Raw genomic sequence first — 14065 nt, 5'->3', positions numbered from 1 at the left:
TATCCATGATACCCAATAGATAAAGGGAGCTAAAGGATATAATGACTGAGAAGCAGAATGGTGAACTGTAATACATTTATATGATGAGATATGGTGAAGCTATAAAAAGGAAGGACATCAAGAGGCACACAAAAAACTGAATAAACTTTGGGGATGATTGTGTTGTGCGAAATAAGCCAGAAACCACCATCACCTTTGATCTTTCTAAAGGGTGTTTGGGTTATGGCCATTCTAACTTTTTCATGTTTGAAGGGCCTGTCGCTAATATGGGGTAGGGAGGTGAAACTATCTGATGTTCTGAAGAGGCTGGGCCTTCTAGATTTCAGGACTTATCTGGTGCAGGGACCAATCTGGAGGTTATAGGTTTCTGGAGTTATTCTAGTGCATGGAACCCTTGTGGAATCTTATATATTGCCCTAGGTATTCTTTAGAATTGGCTGGAATTGTCCTGTTTGGGGTTTAGCAGGTTATGATAGGTAGCAATGTCTAACTGAAGCTTACATAAGAACAGTCTCCAGAGTAGCCTCTGAACTCTATTTGAATTCTCTCTTCCTCTGATACATTAGACTTCTTTTCCCCTTTTAGTCAGGATGGAATTGTGATCCCACAGTACCAGGACTGGAGTCATCCCTGGGAGTCATCTCCTACATCGTCAGGGAGACTTTCACTCCTGGATGTCATGTTCCACGTAGAGGGTAGGGCAGTGAGTTCACTTGCAGAGTTGGGTTTAGAGAGAGTGAGGTCACATCTGAGCAACAAAAGAGGTCCTCCAGAAGTAACTCTTAGGCATGTCTATAGATAGGCTAAGCTTCTTCGCTGTGGCATAATTTTATTCTTGGCCTGGTAGCTTAGTCTCTTTCTCTCCCTCCCTCGCCATTTTGGCACGTCCGGTTCTTCTAGGCCTCTGAATTACAAGCCTCACCGGCAACTAGTGATGATGCAGTCTTGTCTCTTTAACCCTATTGGCCTTCTCCTTAGTCCTCCACCTGCCCAACATCCACTGCTGCAAGTACACTCAGGAACAACATCTCTATGGTGCCTGTGTGATTGGCTACCCTCCTCTGAAGTCCACGCCCTAACTCCGCCTCTCCTCAAACTGTATATAATCCAGGGCTCGCCGAGCCTCGTGGTCTTTAGCTTCTGGCAGCCCTGGCATAAGCGTCTACCAACAATAAAGCTACCTCGCTTCATGCCTTAACTGACTCGGCCTCCAGTCCTTTAGACCCGCAGCGAGGTCTCCTGCGCGCGCCCCTTGGACCCAGACCCCCGGCTCGAGCCCCTTTTCTGTGTGCGGCAGTGTCGTCTAGCAAGCAGTGAGAAGCTGAGGAGTAGAGGGTCCCCGATAGTTTAGCGGTTGGGCCAAACCGCAAGTGGCCAAACCGCAAGTGGCCAAACCGCAAGTGGCGCCCAACCGCAAGTGGCCAAACCGCAAGTGGCGCCCAACCGCTAAACTATTGGGGACCCTCTACTCCTCAGCTTCTCACTGCTTGCTAGACGACACTGCCGCACGCAGAAAAGGGGCTCAAGCTGGGGGTCTGGGTCCAAGGGGCGTGCGCAGGAGACCTCGCTGCGGGTCTAAAGGACTGGAGGCCGAGTCAGTTAAGGCATGAAGCGAGGTAGCTTTATTGTTGGTAGACGCTTATGCCAGGGCCGCCAGAAGCTAAAGACCACGAGGCTCGGCGAGCCCTGGATTATATACAGTTTGAGGAGAGGCGGAGTTAGGGCGTGGACTTCAGAGGAGGGTAGCCAATCACACAGGCACCATAGAGATGTTGTTCCTGAGTGTACTTGCAGCAGTGGATGTTGGGCAGGTGGAGGACTAAGGAGAAGGCCAATAGGGTTAAAGAGACAAGACTGCATCATCACTAGTTGCCGGTGAGGCTTGTAATTCAGAGGCCTAGAAGAACCGGACGTGCCAAAATGGCGAGGGAGGGAGAGAAAGAGACTAAGCTACCAGGCCAAGAATAAAATTATGCCACAATTCCTCTCTTTTTCTTTTTTTAAAGAACACACGTGTGACAAGTGGCAGGCATGAACCTTTGCTGGGAGGGGCAGTGATAAGATTTCCCTTGTGTGCAAGGCTCAGGGTTTCAGGGGAAAGGTATGTGCTGAGCCGACCCTTATGCAAATCTCATGTGCCCCAGAAGAGCCAGAGGAGGTCTGTTAGAGTGACCCTCTTCTGCGATTCTTGCATCGCACCCAGCGGTGCCCATCTGGTGGACCCAGATGCACATACTCTGGCAACATGCAGCCCCCGTGGGGGAGTGTGAGGAATGTGGGCAGGCGATGACTGTTATAACCTAGGGGAAGCAGGAGAGACTAGTCCTCCACTGTCCCCGGCCCGAGGGTGATCAGTCCTCAGGCGAGGCTAAGCCTGCGAGTCAAACCTGGACTTGTCTGCGTTCCTCCATAGAACAGTCCGGGCGAGCAGGCTGAGCATAACAGCAGCCAAAACTGGGCCTCAGCTCGAGACCGGCGACAGAGAATGAGCAGCCTAGAAACGAGAAATGTTGAGGAGCAATAATGAGAATTTTATAGGAAAGGTAGTGCTATAAGTTGCGTGGGCAAGCAACGCTAGCTAACTATACCTGCGCTTGCTGCCGGTTGCCTGCATAAGAGAAAGGGTTTAGAGTTGTTAGAGCAAGAAGTTTTTAGGTATGTGGTGAAGATTTAGTCTCGCAAGGTGAGACGGGGCATAGAATGGTTAGCCGGGATTGCATCAGATGGTTGATATTTTCTTGCGTCTCCAAAGCTTGAGAGGTCATTTGGGTCACGTCGAGGAGGGTTTCCGCAGTGACAGAGGCTTGAGTGAGGGTCACGGCGGCAACCGCACTGGCTGCTATAGCGGCGACGATGGTGGCGGCAATGGGGCTACGTGTTGCGCTGGGCAAGTTGTTACAGGATTCCTAGAAACAAGACTTAAAAGGAGAACTTATTTTCGGCACCTGCTAAAATCCTTTTAAGATGAAGTCCCAACAGAATACAGCCCAGCAGCTGGGGTCCGGTTACCCTGACTGCCTGCATCACTTTGTCCCGCACAGCTATTTTAATTATTCTTTTAATTAAAGGAGAAAAACTAACAGGTTAATACACACTATGATATGGCAAGCAAAATTCTTTCTAATAGATTCCAATCTTTTGGGGCAATTGTTGCTAATATCACTGCCCACACTAGGGCCAGAGGACAAATGAATAAGAACCAATAATAGTTCATGAGACATTAGTGATGGGGTAAACCTGTAGAGGCCGTTGCTGGTCGGACGGAGCGTGAAGGGATCCAGAGGGGTTGCGGCTCACTTTCTGGAAAGACACAAGCAAAACCGCGCCCCTGCGCTAGGAGCGGGGCGGGACCTGACCAAGTATTTGTGACTGGGTCACGCCAGTAGACTAAGGGGACCACTGAAGGTCGGTTGGCTGGGCCCCAATGCCTGTGCAGGGGTGACAGACCATCTTTGTCAAAGGTAGATGCCGGATTGCCCCTGCAGACAGGTGGAACCTGCTGTGTAACTGTTTGGCAGCGTTGACGGGGTCCTGCACGGTTGCGAGGACCTGGGCTGAGACAGCCCTGTCAACGAGTCGATTGCCTTCGGCAGTGGGGCCTGGGAGGCCCGAGTGGCTGCGTACATGTGCAATGAACCATGGAGGCCCTCTTTCTTCAAGGGTGTTTTTTAGTAAAAATAAGAATTTGTCTATAGGCTTAAAACATGGCTAAGGCGAGGACTTTACAAACTTGGTAGGTGTACAAACTATCAGTGAAACTATTTACCAGCTCTTCAGGGAATTGTTGTAAGGCTAGGGTGACAGCTACCAACTCCCCTACCTGTACCGAGTGATGGTTTGACTGCACAACGCAGACAGGCTCTTTGCGGTGAGGGACAAAGGCTACAAACGCGAGTTTGGTTTTAGAGGTGTCTGTAAAAATAGTAGTGGCTCGCGGCACAGGGGCCGATGCTGGGAAAGGGTGAAAAGGACCCGAGCTTGGCCGTAGTGGGATGTGTCTGACTGCCTGACAGAGCTTGTGAGGAGGGTATTTGCTGGAGACCTCCCCGTGGAAGCCGAGCATTAGCGCCTGCATGTCGGGATTAAATTGTAGCAGCTAGGTAAACTGCTTGTCCTCAATAGGCCAGATTAGTACATCTGGAGGCCTCCCTACCAGCTGAACTGCTGCTTTGATTAGGTCTTGGGCTAAGGTTATCCACAGCTTTACCTGTGGGCAGATTTTACGGAGTTTACTTTTGGCTGGATGCATCCACATTAGGGGATCATCTTGCCAAAGAACGCCCGATGGTGAATGGTAGGTGTCTAGGATCATGGCTATTAGTGACTGATTAGGTTGATATCTACCCAGGTTACTGGAGGCAAAACATTCATTGAAAAGGTGTAAGGCTAGTTTCGCCTTCCATGTGAGCTTAATATGTTGATTAATGGCCTCGACTGTCTTGTTGCTAGTTTTTAACAATGAGAACAGTGGTTCCAACTGTTGGGTTGTTACGGGGAGGGCCGACCTGACCCAATTTATTTGCCCGCAAAGCTGTTGTAACTCATGCAATCGTAGGCGTTCCGGAATTTCAAATGAAAATTTAGTAGGTGCAACCTTTTGACCAATGGTATTGGACTTTATCGGGCTGGACAGTTAGCCCCAAACTTTGGAGATTAGCGATTAGCAATGACAAGACAGTCTGCAATTGTTCCTGAGTATCCGCTCCTACAGGCACATCGTCCATATAATGGAGAATAGTGGCTTGCGAGCGGAGAGGCTGCACAGCAACATTCACATATGCCTGACAAATGGCTGGGCTATTTCGCATGCCTTGTGGTAGAACCTTCCATTGATAACGCTGTGCTGCCCCCATGTGGTTAGTAACTGGCACTGTGAAGGCAAACTTTTCTTTGTCCCTGTCATGCAACGGAATAGAAAAGAAACAGTCTTTTATATCTATGGTGGCTATCTGCAGATGTTTAGCAAGAGCTGCAGGGTGAGGCATGCCAGGCTGAGGGGACCCCATAGGTCAGATATGCTTGTTAATTTCTCTAGTATTGTTAACTTGTGGGATGGAAGCGGCCACTGCTCCACCCAGATAGGCTCCTCTGTGTCCCATTGAAGAGGAGTGGGTGCTGGAGGTGTAACGCGAGCAGTGGCGCAAACTATTGGGGGGCTGCGAGGTAGTATCGGTCCCTACGTCTGTGGGAATGGCTCGCCCCCAGAGGGCCTGGCCGATGGTGGTTAGGAAACATTCTTGAGGGGGCCGCGTGGTAATATATGCCCCTGAGGCTGCTAGAATGTCTCGCCCCCATAAGATCTGGTCAATGGTGTTTAGAAACAACGGCCTGAAGACACCTCGGTGGCCTTCTTCATCCTCCCATGTAAGGGGAATGGCGGCTCTCGCCGAGGGGGCAGAGCCCGTGGCACCGATTACTGCGGGCCCTGCGGTAGTTGGGCACAGATTCTTCCATTTTGCAGGAAGGCATGAAATTTCTGCTCCCGAGTCCACCGTACCTAGAAGCCAATCGGCTCCGATTTTTAGTTTATGGGTAGGTTTGTTCGGGGTTATAGGAACGGTCCACATTATGGTTTGGGGGTGTTCCTGCTGACACCCCGGGTCTCTTGGGGACGGGGCTGAGACCTGCCCCTTTGGAAGTTTAAAGGTGGGTTAGGTGCGTGGCAATTGCGTGCCCAGTGATAGCCATTGTTACACTTTGGGCAAGGGGTTTTGGGCTTTCTCTCTTGCCAGCGTTTTCCTTCCGGTGGCTTGGCCCCCATGTCTCTCGGGTCAGGTTGCTTAGGACACTCCTGAGCAAAATGTCCAGACTCACCGCACCGGTAACATTCATTAGTAGCTCTAAGTGCAAGTGCTAGGGAGTCAGCAAGATCTCTTGCGGAAGGGTTAATGTTGGAACAAGCAAGTACCCAGTCAGAGATGGACTTCTCTCTAACGCCTGCCAGCGCTTGTCTGAAGATGGGACGGGCTCCCTCAAATATAAGTTCCTTAGCCAGTGCATCCTGCCCCTGATGATCATATATTTTGTTTCTGCAAGCCTCTTGTACCCTAGAGACAAAGGAGGCGAAATCCTCGTCTGTTTTCTGAATTAACTTGGTAATTTGTTCTGGTCTGGAGGCTGAACAATTACGGAAGGCCCGCATGGCTACTTCTCGTAACTGAACCCAAAACCCATACGGGGTAGCGGCATAGACCGCTGGGTCGAAGTACCGACTGCTCCCGAGGAAAGACTCGAGAGGGATGCCGAGGCCCGGGGGCCCTCCTGGGTAATCTATTTGTCGAGCAGCCCGCTCGGCCTCTGAGTTGAAGTGCGCCTTCCAATCAACATACTGGCCTGGGGTGAGAATAGCTCTGGCTAGAGTTGTCCAATCGTGAGGTGTATTAAGCTGCGTGGACATTTCCTCTAGCAGGTGGGTCGTGTATGGACTCGCAAACCCGTCTTCCTTGACCTCTTTGCGCAGTTGCTTGATTGCCTCTGCACTGTGAGGATACCAAGCAAGTGGGTGCTGCTGCGTCGGCTGGAGATTCATAGGGAAGCATCCAACCATGGGCGGCGGGAGGGGCCGCTGGGGCTCAGTAGGCCATGCCGCTGCAGCGGACTGAACAGGTGGGCTACCAGGCCAGACTGGGCCGGCGGCCGTGGCCCCGGAGTCACAAAATGATGGACGGGTCTCACAAAATGGCGGAGGAGGGGCATAAGATGGCGGACCAGGCTCCTCCCCTGTGAGAGGAGGGGTCGAGGGAGTGTCGTTCCGCTTTTTTAACTCCGGAGGAGGCGGAAGTGTGTTGGGAGGGAGTGAGTTACAAGATGGCTCCTGGCCACTCCCTTTCGGGAGGGCAGGGTAGAGGTTCTTCCTGTGGCTTTGTTCTTTACTCGAGGAAGAAGCTGGAAGGCCGCCATTTGTATCCCTCGGGGGATCTACCTCTAGCCGATTATTAAGCTGATCGAGCAGCGACTCGGCAACCGAGTCTGACTCTGAATCGGAGCCATCAGTCTCCGCAGCCCTCTGTCGGCGGCGAGGAGCCCTGAAGGCAGGAGCGAATGGCAAGGAGAGTGGGGAGCAACCCCGGAGGGAAACGCTTACCCTCGTGCTCCATTTTGTCCATTACTCTTGCAATTAGCTGATCATAAGTGTCTATACTCCACAGATGGCAAGTCACTAGCCACGGGTTAAAAGGAAGCAGGAGATCCCAATAAACCTGCAGCTGCTTAACAGAGACTTTACACTTATGAGCGTCTAAAAGTGCCGCTAGGGCACGGACCTGTGGTGCCTGCTGCCGAGTAATTCTGCTACCCATGTTAATCAAAATTCAGTGAGACAACTAGCCACTCCGATCAGGGCCTAGGACTTCCTTGGGAGTTTATTTGGGTGGCTAGTGCCGAGGGCGCTTACCTTGGACGAGGTCCTAGGGTGCCGTGGGAGTTCGCCGGGTGAGGAGAGAGGGGTCCCTGTTCGGGCGCCACTTGCGGTTTGGCCCAACCGCTAAACTATCGGGGACCCTCTACTCCTCAGCTTCTCACTGCTTGCTAGACGACACTTCGCTACAGCTTCACAAGAGTAAGTGTCAAGATTAAAGGCTTGGCCTATTGATTTGGGTACCCCCAATGTCTGACACAGTATCAGAGGATTTCCTGTTGGTAAAGTTTAATAGTTCCATATTTCTTCTCCCATCCCTCAAGGGACTTTGCCAATACCTTTTGATTATCTACTTAATATACTCTAGTATGTATCCAGGCAGTACATTAGGCTATACAGGATTAAAGGACCTCTTTCTTATTCTGTGCTCCCTGTGTTTCAGTTGTTCAAATGAGCTATACAGATAGGTTGAGTTAGATATGTGCTTCAGAAAATTTAGGTTCCAGACCAAATAAACCTTTCTTCCTTTGGTCTCAAAGAGTATGTGTGGTTCTAAAATATAGACATTGCTTTACCTACCCCTGTGTTCTGAATTACTTTTAACTACAACCTGATCGGCATCATTCTTATCTCTAAATATCAGGATATATATATAGTCATATATATATATAAATATAATTACCACTCTGAATTAAATGTTTTTGCTATAAAAGCTTACAAGCTAGGACCCTGTTTTCTTGTAAGCATTTTCTAAAGGCGATCATACCATTGTTGTTCTTTTGTTGCTGGTTTATTTTGCCTCCCCAAATGTCCCACACATTCATTCAAATCGTTGGCTTGCCTCACAACTTTGTTCTTTTTTTATAGCAGCACAACATTCGTTCATAAGTATACACCATGTTCGCCCATCTACTTCTCAGTCAGTGTATTCTTCAACCACTTACATTCATCAGGGTTCATGTATAGTGCCCAAACTCCACAGTCATCGACACTCTCAATTTTAGATAATTTATATTTTTTCTGTTTTTTATATAGGCATTCAGGGTGATAAATTTCCCTCTCAGCACTACCATCTTATCCTTTAGTGTTTATTTATCAGATCTATATATTCTTTTCCCTCTCTCTCTTATAATCCTTTAAGTTACTCTTATTGCTACTTTTTAATTTTGTACTCTCCTCCAAACCTCCCTCTCCTTTTTTTTTTTCTAGTCAACAGAACTCCCTTTAGCTAGTTTTTTGTAGGGCAGTTCTCTTGTTGGCAAATCCTCTTAACCTTTCTTTGTCAGTGAAGATTTTAATCTCTCCCTCAATTTTGAAGGACAGTTTGGCAGAATAAAGAATTCTTGGCTAGAAATTATTCTCATTCATAATCTTAAGTATATCATATCATACCACTGCCTTCTTATCTCCATGGTGGTTGTTGAATAGTCTGAGCTCAGCCTTATGTGTTTTACTTTATATGTAGTGAATCGCTTTTCCCTTGGTGCTTTCTTGATGTTTTGCTTCTCTTCAGTGTTTCACATTCTGATCAGTATGTGTCTTGGAGTGAGCCTATTTGGATTTATTTGCTTTGGGATTCATTGGACTTCTTTGATTTGCATATTTATATCTTTTATAAGAGTGGGGAAGTTTTCTTCCATCTCTTCAACCAGCTTTCCTATCCCTTTACTCTTCTGGGACACTGATAATTCTTGTATTTGTGTGGTTTGTGTTATCTGTCATTGGGCAGGCTCTGGGAATTGAACCCAGGTCTCTGGCATAACAGGTGAGAATTCTACCACTGAGCTACCATTGCACTGCCCCAACTGTCCTGTCATCTAATTTGCTTATTCTTTTTTTTTTTTGCCTCTTTAAATCTGCAGTTGTATGTCTCTAGAATACTTTTAATTTGGTCTACAGTATCTTTCATCTCTATGAGAGCTGCTGTTTTTCTATTCTGTCACATTCTTCATTATGCTCTTTCAGTGTCTTTTTAATATCTTTTATGTCATGTTGAACATCCTTGATTAGTTGTTCCAAATTCTGTGTCTTCTCCAGTAATTTGATTAGCTAATTTGGGCCATGTCTTCATGAGCCTTGATGTGCTTTATGATTTTCTATTGTACACTGGGCATCTAAATGTCGTAATAAGGTTATTTTGCAAGTTAATTTTCTTCATATGTCTATGGTTCTGTATTTAGATTTGCATTGAAGGTCCCCTTTTGGACTTGGTTTGTCAGTCCTTCCTCTCCAAACCAAGTCCTGATCTCATGTGTGGATTGCAGTTCTCCTTTAAAGCTCTATAGAGAGCTAGACAGATAGGCAATTTGCCAGACTGCACTTTCCACGTCTTCTCAGCAGATGGCACTCTTGAGCCACGTCTTCCCCTCAGGCGCACCTGTCCCTGACTACAGGTGCCAGCTAAAGTAATTATAAACCCCATGTAATTTCATCCAGGGCCCACCGCTTGTGTGCCCAATGATTCTGGTGGCCCTCAGACTCTCACTTGGGATGATCTTGGGCTGTGGGACTGGATATTTAAACTTCCCTTTCCCACAGCCAATCCAGAAATGTCTGGTGGGTTATGGATGCACAGTTTAGCCAGCTTCTTCAGCCTCGCCTCTCCATCTGCATACGCCTTAGGTCTCCAGGCCTCCATGGGGGGTGGGCAATGAGATGAGGGCCAAAAAATTCTCTAACTGGCCAGTTCTTAGACTGGCTGCACTCTGCATTTCCTCCTCCCTGGGGAAAGGCCCTGTAGTCTCTGCAGAAATAAACCAGGCACCTGCCACAGCTTGTCACAAGGGTGGGTAGCAGCCCTGGCCAGCTGTGGGGGTAGGCTGGAATCATGGCAGAGCTCACTCACTCTGTTCTCTCCATCCCATATCTCTGCTTTTTCATTTAGAGACTCCCTAGGTAGAGATAAAGACCCTCTCTTGTCATTCACACCCTAGGACTGCTGTCCTGGTCTTTTTTCAAGTCCTTTCTCTCATTGCATGGAGCCAGGTGAACTCAGTCTCTCCTATTCTGCCATCTTACCAGAATTCAATTACCTACAATCTTACTTTTATTTTTCATGAATATAAGTCTTATCTTTCCAATCTCTATACATATAGTCATACTTTGTATTTCCATCCTTCATGATGTTGGGGAGAGCAACTGCTGTTGGTTTATTTGATTGATTGATTGATTTGATTCTACTTCTTTAAAGACAAAACTCATTTTCCTACTGAATACCTGTCATTCAAGTAACAAGCTTAATTATTAGTGATTGTTTTTTAGATGCTACATACTGTATCAGAAGAATCAGTGATTGTCTTTTAGGTACTACCTGCTGTATCAGAAAGTATGAACTGTTCAAATAAAATATCCCTGCTTATAAGCTTCACAGAATTAGTACTATTGGTAAGATAAATTCAAATAGTTTTATGTAGTATTTGATATTCTACCAAGGCAGAATATGTTTAGTATCTAAGATGTGTTTAAAAGTATTTGTGATGTGTTAAGAGGAAGCATTCTTTTTCTTTGGAGTTTTAGAATCAGGAAAAGGATCTGTAAAAAAGTTCTCTAGGACTTGGACATGTAAGAAGAGTATACTAGGAGGAGGAAAGAGACAGAGGCAGATATCCACTGTCTTAATACCTTGCTATAGCAGCTGTTACAGGGTGGGTGTATGAGATTTCAAGGGGTGTTGTCATTCACATAGCTTGTATTCTCAACACTTAGCATAGCACTAGGTATATGAAAAGTACTTAGCAATTATTAGAATTGAATTAAAATTTCATGGGCAAAATCATGTCTTATATGTTCAGTTAAGCCACAGCCAAAATTGTGGCAAGTTGAGTGTTACTAAATAGAGGTAAGTTTAAGGATAGCTTGCTGTGTGCTTCATATAGCATGATAATAAATTAAGACTAGTCCATGCATAGTAAGGAGCTATTGAAGTTTTCTTTTAATTTGGAGCAAATTGGTTAGTACTGAGTTTCAAGGAGAATGATTGTCAGCAGTATGTATAATGAAATAGAGAGACAAGAAGAACATTCATTTATCAGCTTTACTTTTATGTATTTGACCCTGCAGAACAGAGTAAAGGAGGCAAACAGTTCAGTTCAGTGTGACAAGTAAAATGATAGTGTCAGGAAACTTGGGCTAGTAGTCACAAGCAAGAATATGAACAAAGGTAGCAGGAGGAAGGTAAAGGAGGTGAGCTTAATAGTATTTAGATGTGGCGCTTAAAGGAGAGAAATTTATGAATCAGCCATATAAAGGTAATAACGTCCTTCTAAATCTTCTAAATCTCTTTTCTACTTTAGGAATAATTGAAGCACTTCATAGATATTATCAGAATGCTGCCACAGATGTGAGGCATGTGTGGCTTTCTGCAGTGGTGGATCACTTTCATTCGTCTTTAGGTGACAAAGGTTGGGGTTGTGGTTACAGAAATTTCCAAATGCTACTTTCATCACTATTACAAAATGATGCTTATGGTGATTGCTTGAAAGGTACGTGAAATATAGTACTCTGAACTGTCTAATAAAGTATGATGTGGAATGAATCATTACATAGCTGGCACGATTAAGTGCTTTAATGGAGGAGTATGTTAGTGGATCTTTACGTTAGAAACCCAAATCCTGGCTGGAGGAGGGTTTTAAAATGATACAATCTTTATTGTTAGGAATAGCTGACTTGAAAATTGTTGTTATCAAGACAATGGTTAATAACTGTTTCTTATAGCATATGATATAATGCTAAATGATATTATTCAACACTTTTAAACTTTTGTGTAACATGTTTGCTTGTATGATATAGGTATGTCAGTTCCTTGTATTCCAAAAATTCAGTCTATGATTGAAGATGCATGGAAAGAAGGATTTGATCCCCAGGGAGCTACTCAACTCAATAACAGGTTACAGGGAACAAAGGCTTGGATTGGAGCATGTGAAGTATATACACTCCTGACGTCCCTCAGGGTTAAGTATGTACCTAAAACCAAATTACAGTTAATGTAATTGTCATATCTGGGAGCTTTTTTAAAAAAAAATTGTTAAAGGAATTGTTTAAAATTAAGTAGCACTGAAAGACTTAAAATGAGAACCAGCAACTTACTCCATATCTCATGCCCCTCTCTATCAGGTCCTCTCAGATGCAACTATCACTTCCATAGTTTTTTCTTTTAATGGTTTTATTGACAGATCTTCACACACATTCATTCCAAACATGGTATTCAATCAGTGGTTCACAGTATCATCATATAGTTATGTATTCATTGCCATGATCATTTTTAGAACATTGCATCACTCCAGAGAAAGAAATAAAAAGAAAAACTCATACATCCCACATACTTTATATCTCCCTCTCATTGACCACTAGTATCTCAATCTACCCAATTTATTTTACCCCGTATCCCTCCCGTTATTAATTTATTTTTTTATCCCTATTTTTTACTCATCTGTCCATACCCTGGATAAAAGGAGCATCAGATACAAGATTTTCACAATCACCTAGTTAACACTGTAAAAGTTATATCGTTATGCAATCATTCTTATGAATCAAGGCTACTAGAACACAGCTCAACAATTTCAGGTACTTCCCTCCAGCCACTCTAATACACCATAATCTGCACAGGGATACCTGTATAATGCATAAGAATAACCTCCAGGATAACTTCTTGACTCTGAAATCTCTCTGCCACTGAAACTTTATTTTGTCTCATTTTTCTCTTCCCCCTTTTGGTCAAGAACCCTTTCTCAGTCCCATGATGCCTCATCCCAGAAAATCCTGGGAGTTCTGCCCCGTGTTGCCAAGGAGATTTACATCCCTGGGGTCATGTCCATGAAGAGGGGCTGTGAGTTCACCTGCCGAGTTGGTTTAGAGAGAGAGGCCACATCTGAGCAACAAAAGAGGTTCTCTGAGGGTGACTCTTAGGCATATTTTAAGTAAGCTTAGCCTATCCTCTGCAGGAATAAGTTTCATAGGGGCAAACCCCAAGATTGTTGGGCTCTGCCTATTGATTTGGTTGTCACACTGCTTATAAGAATATCAGAATTTCTCCAAATGGTGAAGTTGAATATTTCCTCCTTTCTCCCCAGTTCCCCAAGGGGACTTGGCAAATACTTTTTTATTCACTGCCTATTCCCTGTTCAAGATACCACGTACTTATAGTGTTGAACTAAACTGACCATACAAGTTAAATTAGATAATGCACTACCAAAATAAAAATTTTCCATCAGATAAACACCTCTCTCTTTGGTCTCACAGAAGTTGAAGTTTTAAATATGATATCCTTTACCCTGTATTCTGATCTACCCCAGTCTTATCCATATCAGCTTCATTCATGTCTCTAGTAGGGTCTGATCCCTATTTCAACAGTTCCTGTATGGGATCGTGCTCACCTTCATAGCTTCAGAGCTCTAACTCTGAGTCTCAGGTGTCATATGTTTCTGGGAACCACCAAGTTATATACCAACAGCTCAGTCTCTCAGAATTTAGAAATAACAATTTCGAAATAGAATTTAAAACTCAAGAATAGATGTGACTTCTGTAAGAGCTTACAATCTAGGAACCTTTACAATAGGCCCCAACCTGATAACCCATGCTCTTGACTTCAGTTCACTGAGTTTCCGACATTCATTCAACATGCAGTCCTTAAGAATCATTCTCCTGCTTGCTTCATTGCTTCTTGTGGCTGCTGAGTAGTTCATTGTATGTAAACACCACAGTTCCTCCTTC

At 45.3% G+C, this 14065-nt stretch overlaps 1 protein-coding gene across 6 annotated transcripts in view; it reads left to right on the top strand.

Annotated features, from left to right (window-relative positions):
* ZUP1 (zinc finger containing ubiquitin peptidase 1) overlaps positions 1 to 14065 on the top strand; it is a 43663-nt gene that overhangs the window by 22903 nt on the left and 6695 nt on the right. For all 6 annotated transcript variants that reach the window (XR_013176380.1, XM_077162737.1, XM_077162735.1 and 3 more), the window contains exons 6-7: positions 11650 to 11838; positions 12146 to 12311. Coding sequence is in view for 5 of the 6 variants with exons in the window: in XM_077162737.1 (XP_077018852.1) it covers positions 11650 to 11838; positions 12146 to 12311 (355 nt within the window). In the remaining variant the exon portion in view is untranslated. The remainder of the gene's footprint in view (positions 1 to 11649; positions 11839 to 12145; positions 12312 to 14065) is intronic.

Source organism: Tamandua tetradactyla, chromosome 5 (genome assembly GCF_023851605.1).
Source record: "Tamandua tetradactyla isolate mTamTet1 chromosome 5, mTamTet1.pri, whole genome shotgun sequence".
NCBI lineage: Eukaryota > Metazoa > Chordata > Mammalia > Pilosa > Myrmecophagidae > Tamandua > Tamandua tetradactyla.
Note: the sequence above shows the minus strand (reverse complement) of the source record. Positions and strands in the feature narration are given on the sequence as shown.